Source organism: Embiotoca jacksoni, unplaced genomic scaffold (genome assembly GCF_022577435.1).
Source record: "Embiotoca jacksoni isolate LCO1_2020_lvr unplaced genomic scaffold, fEmbJac1.0.p SCAF_11, whole genome shotgun sequence".
NCBI lineage: Eukaryota > Metazoa > Chordata > Actinopteri > Embiotocidae > Embiotoca > Embiotoca jacksoni.
Window position 1 is genome coordinate 13313905 of NW_027185241.1, and position 19187 is coordinate 13333091.

Here is a 19187-nt window from a genome sequence, read left to right on the forward strand (position 1 = left end):
TTAGAGGAACTATGTTTTATGATGGTAACACCAAAAGACAGAGGGAGGAGAAGTAAATGAGAAAGCCTGATCATTATCTAATCTCACTTAATGTGCAAACATCTTGACAAAGCAACTCTTCATAGATAGTCTAATCTGCCCTGTCATTTGGGCACTCGTCCAAATCAATTTCTTTATTGGCTGCATGTGGTCTCTGCAGAAAGTTGCATAACCAGCCAAATTTATGATTCTGGGAACTATTGACGTCGGCCTGTGTGTTTTGAATGCAGATCAGTGTTCTCACTGGGAATGTGGGCTGAGACAGGAAAGAGGCACTTTGGGACTGATGCACGCGGTAAAGGTTTTTCTAAGGTGTACGTTTTCAAGGAAAAACTTAGTCTTGAGATCACAGTCTCTCCTGAGTGTTCAGAAATATAGAGTCTAACCTTTTCCTAAACACAGATTGATCCACTGAGCTTCCATTTGGAGTCCTGTGTGATTAAAGCCAAGCAGAAAGCATTGATTGATATTGTGTCTAGTTGCTTTGATTGCATGCAGCATTCTGACTTAATGACTGTTGGATTAATTCAAATCTGCTGTGTTGAAATGTCTTAAACTTAACCTGCAACACCTTTCAGAATAAAAGCATATCACAGAAACCTTTCTGGAGTGTTGTGAAACATGCAATCTGACCAGCCTCTGATATTTCCCTCCACTTTCCAACCTGCCTTTGAGCACACATGCACAGACATCTGCATGTGAACCTCCCTGTGGTTGAATATGAAGTAGTTAAAGCAGCTACGTGCACTCAACTACATGCTTGTAACCGTGTCTCTTCAAGCATGCAATTTTGTTGACACTCCCATACCCTATAACCAAAGAGGATTTCTCTTTTCATTGCCCCGGCACATTATTTCCTGCTTTCTTTCATTTAATTATGTTGTGGTCACATCATCGTACGCATGTCAACCGCTTGAGCTGCAGCTCCCTCCCCCGCCCTCCCCCCAAACACCCCCTTCAGCACCAGTCCTGCTATTTCAAGTCCATGCTAAGTAAGCACAGGCATGATGGGGCATGAACTCTGCAAGACTACAGGCTGCCAAAAGGCTGCTGACAGCACATATTGCAAAGAATTATACAATAAGCTATACTTGCTTGAGGATTCTGAATTGTGTGTTTCTAAAATGAAAGGTTAGTTTTTTTTAGTGCACATGACTGAAACACTATGCCTGGCAGTAATCCCAGAAGTTTGTTATATATAACCAAAACTTGAGCCTTTATTTTCAACTTTCTTAGTTTTCTTCACGTACAAACACAAGAATATTGGTATTTCCATTGCTCTCGCTTGTATGCTTTTAGTGTCAGCTGCTCTCCACGGGGAGAAGTGGCAGAGATATCTATGAGCTGGTACTGGTGTTATAAGAGCTCGTGGTCATGCTCTAGGCAGCATTCCATTGGGTCTTGCGTCAGCCAGCAGTCATTCAGCACTGGTTAGTCGAGGCTTATACACTGTTAATTCCCCTTCCCTGATGTCATGACACCATTAACCCAGGCCTGCTGGGGGACCACAGCACAGTCATTCCACCGACTCGGCCCCAATCTGAAAGCAGAGAACCCCTCCCCCCGCCCCACCCCACCCCCTGTACTGAAGGAGCTCAGCTGGGCTGTGTCAGTGGTCAAAAGAGTAAGCAGGTCGGTGATGTCACGGACTGCTGTTTGTTTTCTGGCTAAAGGTTAACTTTGGACACAGTTGCATAAGGAAGGACTTAATTTCTGTACTCACTCCCTCTTCTGCTAAATTGTCAAACGCTGGGTTGAGTTTCCACATACTTGGGCCTTATTAAAGTGCTATAACTACTATGAACAACAGCTATAACTGCTAAGCAATCATGTTTTGTTCTGTGAAAAGTCATTTCGAAGAACCTTAACTCTTACCAGAGGAAAAACTTTGTGGTATTATTCTTCTCCCTCCTCCTTCATACTGTAAATATGGACCTGTACAAACCCGATTCTCACCACTGTTCACTTGTGACCTCAGGTGATGCAATGCTTGCTTGTCTAAGTGCAGCGGATTGAGTTTCTCAGCGTCTGGTGTTGGTCCAAATGTGGCTGAAAGGCTGCGTGAGAGGCAAAAATGTTGCCTTTATTCTGTAGGTAACTGATGAACACCTGAGGGACCACAGGATCAGGTGGGCACAGGTAATGTGTGGATGCATGCTGATAATGAAATGATCTCTCTAATGCATAGGAACACAACCCCCCCCCCCCCCCCACACACACACACATATCCTCTCAGTTTATCTTTGTCTCTTTGTTCGTCTGTCTATCCCGCTGTCTAAGCGTCTCTCTTCTGGTTTCATCAGCTCTATCTATGTCTCCGTCTCCGCTGATCTGTGTCTCAATGTACCAGCTGGTATCTGCAATGCAAAATAAAAACAAACCATGCTTAGTTGACTTCGCTAGATGTACCATGCAAATTTTAAAAAGCTATTTTTTTGGGGTGGGGGATATTTCCTGGTATAAAATCTTGGAACAATACATGCATTTGTTTGCTCTTGACCTGCAGCGCTGTCCTCCACCTCCTACTTATTCTCCCTCATGCTCTGAATATAGCACCTCTCACCATGTATGCATACATTTTGCTGTACATTGCAAGATTTTCTGCCCCCTGGTTTTCTAGTATTATTCCCAGACTTAGACGCGATTAAGGCTTAATGTGGTGTACTTTGGTACTTATGAATAGGACTTACGCTAAGTCCTTGTTAATGTGATTTTTCTCAGCTAGCCAAGTTTGTTAGCATTCCTAAGAGTAAGTAAGTCAAATAAATCCTGTTCCCCTTCACCCTCAAGTGGCCACAAAGAAGTTGAGGGCCCTTCTGATACGAGATAAATGTTTTACTTACAAGGCGAGTTTTATTTGGGTTTGATGGTTTGTTTCAGTGCGGAGGATGATGCCATGCAATATGAACGGACTGAATTATGACTTTATCTGCTTTTTATTGTTGACTCGAAGGAGTCCTGATGTGACAGTTGTGTGTGTTTTACAGCATCAGTCTAGTAAAAGAAGTTATGTGCTAATCCAGAAGCAAAGATGGTGTCACAAGAAGGTGAGTCCATCTGATGTAGCCCTCCCGGGGGCCACCATCACAGCCACCTTGTGCACAAGCATCACTGCTCCTAAACCTCGTCCATTCATCTACGCCGTTGCATAAGACCGGTTCTCCCAAGCAGCCAAATGAAATCCTCATCCAATTAGGCACTGTCCACGTTTCCAAAAGGCCTTTCTCTCATAGACTGGTGCTATTCAGCCTTCCCCGGCATGACATCAGGCCCTCTCTTACAGCCCCACTTTACGCTGCTGCTCACAGATAATGAAAGCTGCCAATTAATGACTAATCAACATGTGCAACAAGCACATCCAGTGAGGAGTGACTACCATCTAATCTGCCGATTAAAACAGAGGACAGAGATGCTCTGTTCAACTCGCTCTTCCTGTCTTTCTGTGTTGCATTGCTGCAGAAAATAGAGCCAGCTCGGACAACCTTATTTGAGAGACTTAAAAGTTGATAATTGGAATAATTTGCTATTTTTTGTTTGTAAATTCTAATGGTTTACACATTTTCAAACTCTTTGTTTAGTATCTAAAAGCACATTATAAAAGTTGCCTGTGGAGTTAAAGGGTGGTGGGAATCGGAGAGGGAATCTCCAGCTCGCAGCAGCACAATACAGTAGAGCAACCCATTAAAGCCCTCCGCCCATCCCTCTCCCCGTCGGACATCGAGCACATTCCTATAAGTTGACTCGCCATAGGATGTTTTGATAACTCATAGCGTCAAACTAAATATTATTACATAAGGTGTCTGGTTAACTTAAAGATGCTGTAAAGTAGAAATTAAAATGAGTTTTAAGTTCATCACACCACAGAAGTATGGGTTGTTAACTACCTGTCCAAATTTGAATGAAAAAAACAGACAAGTTTGTTAAATTAGGGTTTGAAATGGTGAGAAAATCATCAGTCTTCTCTGCTCTGAGACTGAGGGGGCGTGTCCTGAAGGAGCTGAAGCTCCGCCCACTCGCTGGAAGGTGTTCAGTGATCTGTATGACAGTCCTGTGGCTGCAGTTCTTTTCCACACTAAGCGGTCCGTCCCAACCTCTCGGTGACTTCATGCATGATGTCCCACTGGCACTCTGTCTCTCTGGTGGACGGAGCAGGCTGCTTTATGAAAACACAATAGAATCAGAATTTATTTGTCCAATGAGTGAAACATACAGATGCATATAAATCCAGCTTGTCCCCCTGAGCTGTAACACAGGAGTAGAACTGGACACCAGAGACAGCAGACAGTGAGTCTCCAACTACTTCTAACGCACCTGCATTACAATAGTGGAGATAATAAGAGCGGAGGAGTTGATTTAGTTCTGTAACGACTGCAACATGCACAACGCTGCATTACATCAATTCATTATATCACATTAATTTATTATATCACGTCAATTCAAACTTTGAACCTGCTCAGGTCGAGCCGACAGTCTTTCTCTTCCACTGATGTCCCTCCACCTCCACCTCCACCTCCTCCACCTGCTCTCTGCAGCCTCCTCCACATGTAGTCGGGCTCGTTTATCCGTACCGGTACATGTAACTGAGAGGGTCGGTGATCGTAACGTTACACCGGAGTACAAAAACAACAACCCTCATTAATGTGAGGACTAGATCTCCTCTGGTCCATGTTCACCATCACCCCGACATGTAAAATACAGAGTTACATATATTATAGTTCCTTATCGGAGCTATATTGAGACGCGTAAAACAATCCGCGGTTATTGGAGCATTTTCCTCTGAACTCTGCTACGAGCTCAATAGAAGCTATTTAGCACGTTAGCTCCCATTTCACCAAAATAAAGTTACTCTACACTGAATAAAATCACATTACCGGTTTGCACCGCGGACTAAATGTAGCAGAGTTACTGTGGAAACGTTATCTAGTATAATTATAACAAGCACACAGAACTTAAGCTGAGTGGTGGACTGCTGGCGGCAGCGGACGGTGCCGGTATGAACGGCCGGGAGGGCGGTGCTCGGTTCGGCTCTGCGCTGCAGGAGAAGCGATGTGTCCGTGAACTCCGTCCGTCTCCGGTCCAAGTTGAAACTATCCGCCATGAAATGGTCCCTGCAGAGGTGGCTGTTGGTGTTAATCCTAAAGTCTCCTTTAGCGAGACTCTTCACGAAATCAATCCACCTCTTTTTCCTTCATCAGTAGGACATTTAAACAGCGATGCAGCGCTGCTTTGGAGGTTCTTACTTCCAGGAAAGATGAACTTGTGGGTGGAGGGAGACGTCCTGTAGCAGCTAGCTGATGTACAACAACAATCTGACTAACAGGAGTAGAACTGAAGTCCAGTGGGATGACATCTTATGCAAATGAGCTCCAGGCTTTTATAGCGTTTCACCGCGTGAGAGGAGGAGCCATGCAGAAGGTTATATAAACCGGCTGTGATCTGATGTAGATAGGTTGTTGTGACATAGATAGGTTAGGTTTTAGCCCCGCCTAAAAAAAACCTGAGCTGAAGACGGGTTAGAAACTGTTTGACGGTCTAACTCCACATTTCAGTGCGACAAAGTTTTCAAACTTTGCACATGTTTTCAGCAACTCATTTCACACGTATATAATGTACTGAGAAACAAATTTTAGAATTTGCTTTACAGCATCTTTAAACATGTACAGTAGAATAATTGACCTCCCCTCTCTGGGGGTTTGGGTTACGGTCAGTACATTTACTTCAATGACTTCTCCACAAGTCCCCAGACATAGACTTGGAGCGGTGCCATTTCTTGAATTAAGATGCTGTTTATGTTCTGGACTGGAACGCAGCGGGATGAGGGGAGGGCTGACATTGGGGGACTGGTGCTGGGCGAGGGTTTGGAGGAAAGGAGGGAAGGGGAGGTAGCTGTGGCGCAGCACTGGTTCACAGTGGGAACCAGGGTGGTTGGGAGGCTTGGCCGCAGGTGTGGTACTTGAGAGAGGGGTGTGACCAGGCTCTGATCTCTTCAGAGTTTAAAGTTGAATGTCAAGGCCCTTTGTCATTTCTTTGTCCCATCGGTTTTCATGTAGAAATCTGGGATCAATCGGATGGATCCTATAATATATGTCAAGAAACAAGACTCTAAAAAAAACAACATTAAACCTCCATTAAACAGGTTTTATGGCCACTTGAGGGCGGTGGAAACAAGCTGCCAACACACATTGTCATATTATCATCGGTGTTTGCCAACTAGTTGCTAACTGTTGTCTGTTTGTCATTTAGTGTAAGAGTTTAGGGCTTTTCTCAATACAAGCAGCAGCTGCCTGCTGTAATGTAGAGTGAATCAAAACAGTAAAACGCAAGTCAGATAATTATTTTCTGTAATAAGACTATTGTCTGTATAATCGACTACATTACACACGATCATATGAGCCACTGAGCAGCTTCTTTTTGTTTTTAGTTGGTGAGGGGGAACCCTGACATGCTTAGTTCTGTCACCTCCTGAATCTTCCTTGCATCTTATTTCACCTGAGACCGCTCTGTTGAGGCTATACAGGTTGCGTGTGTCTAAATATTAATCTAATTTGTAGCTAGAGTTGCAGTGCACCAGCTGCCAGCTAAACAGCCATCTGCTTAATTGAGATACTTTAGCTGTAACCCTTTTGAATCAAAGCAACCCTCCCTTTTTCAAGTCATGCTACTCTTGTGTTACAACTCGGCAATTAGCAACCAGAAAGCTGTTTCTTCTTCTCTTCTTACTGCTGCCAATATCCCTCTATCGACTGGCTCCCTCTACCCCGCCGGTGCAGCAGCGTCTCTCTTTAACACTTCCATTTGAAGGGAAGCGATGTCAAGCTTGTTCCAGCTGCTCTGTTCTCTCTGTGATGCCCTGGTGGCTGCAGCGGGACTCCACAGATAACATGTGACCCAACACAAGAGCTTAGGGTGCTGGGTGTATTTATTCTCGTGTGGTCAGCATCGTAATCACAGGATTACATTTCATATGCGAGAATATGAGAGGGTGTTTGTTTTATTATTCACTTGGTCTTCCGATGAACCACACACAACCTTCCAGGAAATCACAAGCGTCAAGTGTTGACACATTAAATACAGTGAAGAGGCATACGTTTTCTTTAAATGCCAGTAACAAGAAACTTCAAGAGCTCAAAGTGTGACTTTACTTTCGCTCCACAGTGTTTCCCAGAATCTTTTTAATAATTCTCCTTTTGAAACTCGCATAAAATGTTAAATGTTTAACCCTCCCGCTGTCCTCGGGTCAAATTGACCCACAGCTGTGTTCAATCAAGTTCTATTTTATTTTTTATATTTTTTGGGATCGTTGGTGACAAGGAGGCTGTGAGGGTTTCTTTAAAGAAAACCTCACAGCCTCCTATAATATAAAATATATAATATAATTTCATTTCTCGCCATTTTTCAGAAATTTTACAAACCAAACAATCAATTAATGGAGAAATTGATCAGTAAATGAATTGAGGACGAAAATAATCATTAGTTGCAGTTGGATGCAAAATGGTTCAAACGAGCTCCACCTCAACCAACAACCGTTAAATCCTGCTTTTACATTAAAACATTTTATTTACTTTCCAAAAGGGAGACCCCTTAAACATATTTTCAACTTTAATAAAGAATTTGATCAACTTTTTAAATTCCTTTAAATAGTAATTTTAACTGACATAATAATAATAGTGAAATCCCATATACCGTGACAGCATGACACTTTCTGAGATGGTTATAAAACCGTAAAAAAACCTCATACCGTTGCAAGCCTAGTTTCCTAACACTACCTCACCCCCATAAAAAGTGGCCTTTTGACCTTATGATACCCAAGTAGGAAGCTTACCATCTCTCTCTCTCTCTCTCTCTCTCTCTCTCTCTCTCTCTCTCTCTCTCTCTCTCTCTCCGTGTCTGTCTGTGTGTGTGTGTGTGTGTGTGTGTGTGTGTGTGTGTGTGTGTGTGTGTGTCTGTCTCACACACACTCTGCCATTTTTCACAGCCGTCCACTCCGTCCCGGCCGGCCCATAAATCAGTGCATTCCTTTTCACGAGGTTGGGGTTCACTGTATTGCATGCGTTTTCTCACTCACCAGCCTATATGGAAAGAATGTGCTCTCTATGTTCCAAAGATGACTGAGCAGAGCTGAACGGCCTCCTGTTAAGCTGTGTCCAGTCTAATCAGCTGAAGTCAAGCTGACTGAGGTGAACACATTTTACAATTATACACACGGGCAGAGTAGTTGACACAGCTGAGCTGGACAGACCCGGCCTCTGAGCGTTGTTTTGGTTCATGATTTTTGAACCAAGCGACGCAGGTCCACCTGTGGGAGGGTTTTAATTAATTCCAAATGTAGCCAGAAAGACTATCTGCTGGGTTATATTGTTGTAGGTTTGACATATTTAGATAACAGAAATCTACATTAGATAATGAATACTTGCGCTATTTATGCCTAATGGCTCAGACTGACACAAGTATCAATATCAGTAAAACCACATTTGTGGCAGGTTTATATTTCTACCATTCTTTGCACACACTAGTACTGTAGCATGCAGTATACTTGCAGCCATTATGTTCCAATGGTATAATGCAAATGCTGTAATCCAGCACCAAAGAAATACTTTGTTGGTTCAGTAATAGCTTTGGTAACATGAATTTATACTCAATCCTTCAAACCACATTATGTGTTTGATTTCATTTCGTAACACTCTCTGATGGATGACGTTTTTACAGTCAAAGAGCTTCTTTTCTACTGTTTAAATGTGCTTTTGTGAAATGTAACAGAGCTCCTCCAGCATCTAAATTAAAAGTCCATTGACCTGCCTGACTTGCACACTGCACAAGTTCACGCTCCAGTATGTTTCTGGACGCCCTGCTATTAATATCGCCACTATTTAGAACGTTGTCCCAATTAGGAAACGGTATTTATATATCACAGACATTCACAGAAATGTACAGGAAAGCTTTGATTAGACTAGTAAATACAGACAGTAAACAGCCAGTAAACAAACAGACAGACAGTGAAGACAGAAAGGCAGAAATACAAACTGATGAGACAGACTGGTTGACAGTTGATGCAGACAAACCACATCACCAGCGAGGTTAAAAAAACAAAACAGCATCTGGCTTCTTATAGGGTTTATTACAGCTTTGATTTACATACAGTAGGTGAGGATAAATGTTTAGTATTTCTAATTCCTACTCTAGGAAACTTAAGAGAAAAATATTCTTCTAAACAATTTAAGTAAATATTAAAATAATATTTAACATTTGCAGAGAAAAAGTATGTCTGAAGTTTTGTTTTTACTTTTCAATCTCTTATTCCCTTTTTGGATCTGTACATTTCCTTTGTATGTATTCATGTTGATGGTAATGGTGGCGAACGGCCTCTAAAGTTTTCCTAAGATCCACATTTGGTGCAGTGAGCTGGTCAGGTGCTGATGTACTGCTGTGTAATAGAAGAGAACTGTTAAGGCAAATGTGTCTACCGTTTCAATTAGGCTTTACTTTAAATAGCCGAGGTTTCTGGTTATCCTTGAACTCACTTTTGGCTCCTCCGCACGGCTTATCATCTTGGGACATTAAAGCTGGACCCTTGAAGTGTAAGCGCATATCAGCACGTGAACCCCGAGACTGACTGAGCATGCAGGCCTTGTGCCTCTTGTGTCTGTTGATTGTGTCTGTGTACATAACTCCATGTAAAAACAAAGAGGTCGGAGAGTTATTTTTCTGTAAAGTTGAGTTTCAGTGCAGAGATGATGCATCACGTATTTGTTTTAACACCCATGACGGTATGTAACATTTAGGAGGTCAAAATACATTGTTTCAACAGTATGAGCTGGGTTGGTAGACATTTCTTTTTAATTAAAAAATAATAATTAATCTAATGATTCTAGTGTCGTATTTGCTACAAGTAAATGAAATCGACTTTAGAGGAAAGGAAAGCTCAAACTAAATAATCGTCTCAGTGTTTATGGCTTATTGGCTGAAGTGCAATGTCGTATAACATTGCGCGTTCTAGTTGATTTAGTTCAAATCAGTCAGTGTGCGCCACATCGCTGCTGACTGTTTTATAAAAGAAAACAGTTACGATTTTGGGAGATTTTCTTTGATATAGATCGCAGAAACCAGCTGGAGATATTGGGAATCCTTCACGGTAAATATTATGTGGAAACTCTGACTGTTTTGAACAGCTTTCTGAGGTGTATTTGTATGTAGGTAGTTTTTAATTTTTTTTTTTTTTTTTTTTTTTTAATGCAGGCATAAACGAAAGCAAATTTCTCTCACTTGCATTAGAAAAATCATCAAAAATGTGCACTGCAAACAAATTTTCTCTTTCAGTTTTGTTGGTTTTGGTCACAGACTTTAGTTTCTTGCTCATGAAACCAGCCTCTTTAGTCTAACACAAAAAGTTTTGATTGTTAATCAGACCTCTTTGGTTGCGGGTCAAAAACTTTTTGTTGCAAGTTGAATTGGACATAATGAGTAGGATCTATGGTGATGGATGAAAGAAAAGTTTCTATTGGTGGGTTTAACTTGGATCCACAGCATGGCTACGCGCTCCCTCGATCCCATTGTATACACTCAACAGGAGAGGACTGTGCATTAAGCTGCATGGAGATCAGTTGGTTTTATTTTGCTCTTTTTTTTTTTTTTTTACTGAAATGCTTTTAGATGTAGAACTTATTCTCCATTTGTTCACATTTTATGTTCTTAATGCCATGTTGGTCCCCTCAGCGGCATATACCTGGGGCTATGCTGATCATAATCCACCGGTACATACTGTTTTCTAACTCTTAATGCCACTGAAGAGTGGTATGTTGGTAAAGAGTTAGGAAACCGTATGACGCCGTTAAAATGAGCTGCACATGTCGCCGAAGGAATCTGCACCGCTTGTGGCAAACCGTAGTTGTAACCTCGTCGGCTTCAACTACCTCAGTGGCAGAAAGCTAGTCTCATTAGATTTCATTTACAATGTTACACATTGGTAGCTAACCTTATCTAACAGTCATGTCTCTGACAAAGTGTGTAATGTTAGTCCACAGAGGGCTCTCGTGTCAAGATGGCAGCCAATTAATGCCTTTTTTTGAAAAATGAGCCCAACTACATGACAGTGACGACATGAAATATTAATATAATAGAAACCATCACAAAGTGAAAATCACGCTGCTAAATTTAAAGACGTTTCAATAAAAGAGATCAATGTAATGTCAACTGACCTGTGACCCATGTATAGTGTGCGCACAGCCATGCTGTGGATCCAAATCAAACCCACCAACAGAAACCCTCTCTCCTGCATCAGCACAGATCCAGCCCATTACGTCCAAGCAAAGGTTTTTGACTCACAACCAAATAGGTCTGATTTCACAATCAAAACATTCTTTGACACAATAAAGAGACTCATTTCATGAGAAAAATTCTCAAGTATGTTTCCAAAACCGTAAGTGTGAGAAATTTTCTCCCAAAACTGTCTTTTATGCTTGCATAAAAAAACAACAACACAAAACTACCTTCACCATGACTGTGAAACACAAACATGTCATGTGGTGTTGGATACTGGAGAAGAATACCTTTTAAGATAATATACGTAGTACAATGAATAGTTTCCAGAATCAAAGATGGACATAATGGTAAAATCTTAAATCAGAACGCCTTGAGCAGCGTGTTGTGTCTTTTGCTGGTCCCACACAGGACAGATTTATGATTCATGAGAAGCATTATAAGATCCCTGTGTTTGAAGTGCACCAGCGAACATTCTCCCTCATGCAGGTTTGAGCAAAAATCCCTTTAATTAATCCAGATGCAGGAAGCTCACTGCTGGGTACAGCCACGGCACTCCAAAGTCTCCCATTCTGCTGCGACGGTAATTGCAGTCAAGGTCATAGATGGTTAGGTTTCAGTACACTGTTCAAGTGGAAGGGATTGAATCAAAGGGCTCTGAGAGGGTCTAATCCTTGCACTGGAATGGCTTTGATTGCGTCAGGGAGCAATTAAGCATAGGTGCGTGTATGTTTGGTCAATATATCGGTCACTGAGAGTCGCTGTGGCACGTATGAGCACTTTGAAAGTCGGGTTGCAAGTTATTTTAATGCCACATGAAACGCAGAGTTTTTTTTTCCCCATGTTTTACCACGCACAGTTGAAGCAGAACTCCCAGTTTACACCTGGGATGTTGAAAGGCTGAGTACAGATTTAATTCTGTTGGATTAAATGTGTAATATGTAGTACTCCTAATATGAAAGTGGCTGTTTTGACAAGGATTTAGGCTTCACTGAGGCCAAACCGTTTTATTTTAGTGTCTAATGCAGCCTGTCGGAGTGTACTTCTGTCCCTCTTGCAGACACCCCCCCCCCCCCCCGACTCCCGCGAAATAAGCATCACACAGTTCGGTCACAGATAGTCAGCAGGTTTGGGGCGCCTAATGAGGGGCTGCCTTGTTTTTGTTGTAAACTGTGTGTCTGTAAATAACGTGTAAATGACAAGTCGTCCTTGCATGCCAGCCACCCAGGCCACACACATGGATTGACATTGTAAAGCACACACACAGGCACGTATATACACACTCATTACAAACCAGCCCTTTCAGCAGTCCCAGAGATTGTGGTGCCAAACTCTTTGTTTAGAATGCATTCATGGTTTGGTCATTATTTGCTCGCCCAATTTTGGATGTACAAAAACAAACCTTTCATTTTTAGTTCTTCAGAAAATTTGGAAAGGCAGAGCTTTGACTGACAGCTTTGTTATATGTCATCAGATGACACAATTTCTGGATAAGCCATTGTGTTAAAGGAAACATGGCAAAATAGCCCAACTAATGTTATTTTTTTCTTGCCATGAAAGACAATATGACAAAAACAATGTCAGCAATTTATCTTTCTCATAAGCAAAGGGTATTATTTTGATTGTCGCGCATGAACACTTCTCTGCGCTACAGTTTTGAGGGGGTCGGTGTGTTTCATCAGATGTGCCATGTGTGTCTTTCCTGATAAGAACTGATAATCTGACATTCAGAGCCACCTCTTGTTGTGATTGGCCAAATGGGTTGAAGTGTGAGAAAGTAAGCACTCTCTTTCTTTCTTTGTAAAATTATTTCCTTCACTTTTTGTGCGACCAACTTTGTACAAGGCCATAAATATGTTCTAGATTGTTGTCTGAAAATGGGTTCAGTTTTAATATTCAAACAATCATTTCATTGGCTGTAAAAACGATAAACTCTTTTCCCTTCTCATCTGTTTGGACAACGTTTCACAAGAACTAGTTGTTTTCAGCCCAGATGAACAATGCTGTCATGTTAGTTTGTTTTAAAAAGCTTCTTTCATCCTTGTCATAATTTTGCTTGCTTGCTTGCTTGCTATAGCTGACACTACTTGAAGACAGAGTAGTCATATCGTTGTACAGTAAGAGAGAGCAACATTCACAACTAGAGCTTTTCAAAGACCCGGAAAACTGGAAAAAAACAAAACAAATAGAGCCTACGCACCTCCACGCAACCACACATGTGCATTGTACTGCATGTAAACATCCACACACACCCCCGGGCAATACACGTATACATGCAGAAGCGCACGCATATAAACACCGTATGGCCACAAGGGCAGCCGGCTCACAACCGCTAACGCAACCATGAGATAATATTAGCTGTCTATAAAATGCCAGGTGATATTTTTAAATACGAATCGGGGGTCATGAACTGCTGCATAAAAGACCATCATAGAGCGACTCGGCTCCGAAAATACCCCGGAAGTCTAACTTCAGACCTGGATAGGTGCCTGTGGGGTATTTTTGGGTCTCGTGTTTACAGCTGTTTGTTCAGTGGCAGCAGTGCCAAGAGGTTAGTAGGGTACCCACTTTAAGAAGTTCAAATAGACTGAAGTCCATGTTGTTGAATTGATGGTTATTTTTGACCGAGGATGGCCCGGAGGTACGCTTCTTAGAACAGAGAAATGTTCATTTATTCATGTTAAACTGAGGTATGGTGACATCAAGATGAATAAAGAAGGCCAAGATCTAAAGACTTTCTCCATAGAAGAGACTTAAATTTTACAGGATGAAAAAACATGTTTTTAAGAAACCTGTATATGCTACAGAAATGTCCTGCAATGCTAGCACAAAGTTAAATCAGCGTTTTTAATCATCTAAATAAAGAGACATACTGGTTCATAGTTCTTAGGCTCAGGTTGATGCTCTTCACTCCCAACAATAAACTCCACAAATCCCTACAGAAATCGGAGGTTTACATGAGTAACGCTGTTCCCAGACTTTGTTCTTCAGTCAACTATCTTAACCTGCCTGTGGGAGTCAAATGTGAAAGCCCGATTATTGCTTCAGTGAATCATCTTTAATTCTCTGCCACTTTTACAAAATATCTTGCTGTATTTCAAAGTAACATTTTCAGATTCTGAAGCAGTTATAAAACAAAAAGAAAAGTACTTCTGTAGATTTTTAGTTAGGTGCAGTTATTTTCCTTAAAATGTTTGTAACTAACCGCTGTTCGTACCTCGCCGATGTTGTTTACTGTGGGCCTATGTGGGTTAAGAAGTGCTCTGTACTATATCTGTCTTCTCAGAACTTAGACTTCATCTTCCTTTCCTTCCTTCATCCTTGCGCTCTTGGAGCTCCTCACCCTACCCCTTCTTCCTTTGTAGTTTTCCACTAACATCCGTTTGTCTGCTCTTCTTCCTCCACAGGTTCTGCGGTGTCCATCTTGTATCGAAACCGATCCAACCAGACGAGCTGAGCGAAAGAGCTGGGAAGCTCACACCATGGCTGTGGCCGGATGTCCGGACTATTTCCTGCATCATCCAAATTATCAGGTAAAAGGCAGCTTCCTGCGTGCAAGTTTCTTAAATCTGTATTTCTGTGCTTTTTAAACGGCTTAACTCGTGTTTGTAGAGAAGAAATGTTACCATTTTACACCAGAAATGAAACGGCCAAGACGAAATGGGGTTGTGAAAGTTGAACCTGTCCCTGTGCAAACTAAAAACCTTAATAACCCTGTATTTAAGATGTGATACTAATAGTAAACCATCCAAGTAGTACATGAGGTGGTGCAGCTTTGGCTTCCAGAAGAAACGGTGAGGGTGGAGATTCAGGTCACCGCAGCCTTCGCCAACACTCCAGCCATCACTAGCCCTTCTTCATCAGCCCTTTTAGACTCTTGTCACAATGCATTTTGTTTATTTGTTTGTATGGACGGGGGAGCTGTCACAATCAAGACATCTTTGTTGACAATCGATTAATGATTGAATTGTCTATTTTGTTCTTTTGATGTTATTATAATAAGCTGAAATCTGACATTTCTGTTAGTTTCATCCAGCTGTTTTTATTCAGATTTATGGAAACAATTCTAACAAATATGCAAAATGACTGCAGTCAGCTCAAATATTCACAATCATGCTTATGCATAGGAGTAAGCCAGAGGGGCCCATGGTTATAGTTTCATCTGTTTAGTCTGGTCCTGACTAAAGAGAGGGAGCGGGGTCTGCTGATCCAACAAAGGTCTTAAAATGTCTTCTGTTACCTATTGTGTAAATCACAACATAGCCAAACAGAACCAAGAAAATCACATTTAAGCAAATGCAGAAACCAGTAACATTTTAAATTGTTAACCATGGAACCCCTCTGTGTGCTTGTAAATTAGGAGATGTGCCAAATCATGCTGAATCATGTGGACGAGAAGACTGGTATTAATTTAAGAGTCTCCTAATCTTTGGCTGACAGTCAGAAATGTGTCCTCACTCTCAAAAGTACTCGCAAACTAATTACATCACTGTATATTTCAGAGATGTGAATTCAAGTATTTTGACCAATTTCTCCTTAATATTCTTAATTTGTTCAGTCACATTTTCACTAACCCTTTCAATGGATGATCTAGATTCATAATTTTTTTCCCAGTTTTATGCATGCAGCACTTGAACAATTAGAATATCTGGATTATACAAGCCAACTTGATCTTTTTAAGTACAAGCAGAGGCCTCTGAACGTTCACTTGCATCCTGATGTGCCCTTTTATTGTTGGTTCAGTAGATGCGTTCGCACCGGCCTCCACGGAGCGAAGGGCTTCCAAACATTTGGATTAGAGCAGTAGAACTATTAGCCTTATCAGAAGCTGATCTGTTGTCTGCCTGTCATCTGCGTCATGGCTTTATCTGTGACCTTTTGAACTCGGAGCCAAAGCATAGAGAGGTCAGTCTGCCAGAGTCTCTCGCAGACCTGCACACTTTAAAGAGACAAAAACAAAGATTTGCGTGCGTGCGTGTGTTTATATGTTTGGTAGAGTTGAGTCGGGGTCAGCAGTGTGTTTTGTTTCTGACTAGTGTATATTGTTAGTTTTTAATGAGGCATACATTCAATAACAGAACAGGAGCTAGCATAACAAAACCAAAACCAGAGGGAATAATGCAGTGAACCAATATAGAATATTGTTTATAGTATTCAAAGTCATTTTGACTAATTCAATGAAAATCAAAGAGGGGAGGGATTTTTTTTTTTTTTTTATTGTTTTTTTTATATCAGACAGACTGATTCATTACTGAAGGCAGTAAAGCTTTAAGATCTGAATGGAGTGAGGCATCATTTAGTTCTTTCATCTTTGCCAACGGTTTGGGTGGATGCAGCTACATTATATGAATATTAATGTAGGCGCACACACACACACACACACACACACACACACACACACACACAGCAAAACGTCAGTACTGCTGAATTTTCACGATTCTCTATACCAAAATAATAAATCAATTAGATGAATGCATTTCTAAATAAAGTTTTATTTAATAAAGAGCTGCAGCGCACATGGTGTGATCACACACACGTGTTATATTTTGACAGACAGAACAGTAATGATGGTAGCCTCTATTTTCTTACTGCTCAATATGTGTCAACATGTCACAGCCTCCGGGACAGTGAGGGACCTGGACACATAAAGCTCACACAGACAAACACAAATGCGTGCATTGCATAGACTCTTAATATAATTAATATGCATCAATCCTAATGTTGTCTCAATATTCATATTACTGTTATCCAATGTGTCCAGATATTTGGACAAACTCCCATTTTGATGCTTTGCCAACTTTGATTTTGAAAGCTTTGTACCAGTAAAGCTCTTTTGAATTGAATTGAAAAAAAATTGAATTGAATTGCGACTATGTTGCAGTTTACAAAAAACAATGGAAACATCTCGGGATACAAACATTTTGATGACATGCTGTTAATATAAAGTTGAAACAACACTCAACCTTGAATTCTGCGTACAGATCTAAAAGTCTGTCTTCGAGCTGCTTAGATAAATTTGAAGTGTTTCCTCCTTTTTTTTTTCTAGATGCTCTGCGACTATCTATCTAGCTTTTGGTTGTCAATAACTTGCCCCTGATCATCCGACTATAGTGTTCGATTCGGATAATCAGAGTTTTGTATCACCACACATGACTGTTGTTTTATGTTTTTTTTTCTATCAAGTTGCAGCAGGCCTGTTGCTGCACCTCCACGAGCTGCCGCCGTTCCGCATGTTGTTTTTGACCAATATCTCGCGTCTACACAGCGTCTACGACACCTTTGGCACAGACACGCTCGCTCGGCTGTTTGCAAACCATTCAGCTATAACAGATGTACCTTGACTTGCTGAATGAGAAAATCCACTGACTGTGAAATTCCAGGGTTCTGGAAGATTGCCCCGATAAAACTGCAGCAGCGCTTCAAAACAGATTCAACTGAAGATAACATTCATACTAAATTTAAGGGATTATATTGCCACTTGAATCTTGTTTTAGACCATGACTGGTGAATAAATTATGTGTATGTGCAAAGCAAGACAAATCTGATGAGGGAGAAGCAGATTATTAGTGGCAGAATGGTCAATTCAGGAAGTACAGTATCTATAATACATTTTATTAATCCTGTATAAATGTTAATGTGACTTAAGTCTTCATCTAATCCGGTTAAATTCAAGTAACAAGCTCAAATTCTATGTGATCAAAACTCTAAGAGGTTTGGTTCCCAAGAACAATACTGTCATGTATGAACGCTCTGTATGCCCGAGTGTTCACCCTCTGAACATCTATGTTGGACCACTGGATAAACAAACCGTGAGAGAGCCTCAGATGGCTGCATTGTTTGAATCTCAGGCTACATGTTAACAAGATCGGGTGGTGTTTCCCATAACCCCCCAATAAGCTGAGATATGACAAGAGTGCATTTGAGTCACTCGCGCTTCTGCAGTGCGAATATTTCATTGCAATTGCAACAAGGCAGATTTCAGAAGAGTCACGTGTCAGTGTGGATGTGGTATTGAGGGCACCGAGTTAAAAGGTTCAACGTTAAGTCTGTGACTCCTACAAGATGAAAGTGTGTCATCATTCATGATTCCTAGTCACCTATCTGCATTTATGAGCAGCAGTATATAGAGTGTCTCTCCATACATGAAATGCAATCAAAATCTCCACTTATGCTCCTGAGTTATAGTTTTGGATAACGGCCAGAAAGGTGTTCCTGCACAACAATTTGACATCACAGTGAGGCTAACCTTTTGGATATAAAATGCCATCACTACATCATTTAAAGCTTCCTTCAAACTCTTCGCTACATATAGGAGTCTGGACAAACATGGATTTAAACTGCAAATTTTTCTGGGTGGTAGAGACCATACAACCACAAGGCCGTAATTTAGCTATTTTATACCATGAGATTAGGATGTTAAAACTAGCCCAATTTTTTTTCACCTCAATCTGAATTCAGTGATTTAGTCTTGACACGAGTGTTCAGTACATGAACAAATCTGTATTGGTATGTTTTTAAAGGAATTCAGTACATTGAATCATCATTTTCTGGATCAGCTTTTAGCAAAAAGGACTCTGCACTGAGCTTTAACACAGACCAAATTGTTTTGAAACTGTAAAGTAGTGAAAAACACCTCCTCATTCGGTATCAAATTAAAATCTCAAGGTTACATCCAGACAAACACTTTTTAGTTTTAAAACGACTAATCTTTGCTACTTTTATGCAGGAGTAAATCTCATCAGTGTCAGTGAGCCACCATAAAAAAAAAAAAAAAGGGGTATGTTAGAACGCCTTGTTTTACTCTTTTCGGTGTGAGTTGCAGTAACACGGGGGCCAAATCTGTGTAAAGCTGCCGAGCCAGCGTCAAAGGATAGCATGTTATGAGACTCGTCAAG

At 41.1% G+C, this 19187-nt stretch overlaps 1 protein-coding gene across 3 annotated transcripts in view; it reads left to right on the forward strand.

Annotated features, from left to right (window-relative positions):
• Positions 1-19187, forward strand: part of grb10b (growth factor receptor-bound protein 10b) — a 63988-nt gene that overhangs the window by 1428 nt on the left and 43373 nt on the right. For all 3 annotated transcript variants that reach the window (XM_069143225.1, XM_069143227.1, XM_069143226.1), the window contains exon 2: positions 14700-14825. In XM_069143225.1, the coding sequence (XP_068999326.1) occupies positions 14775-14825 (51 nt within the window). In that variant the 5' untranslated portion in view covers positions 14700-14774. The remainder of the gene's footprint in view (positions 1-14699; positions 14826-19187) is intronic.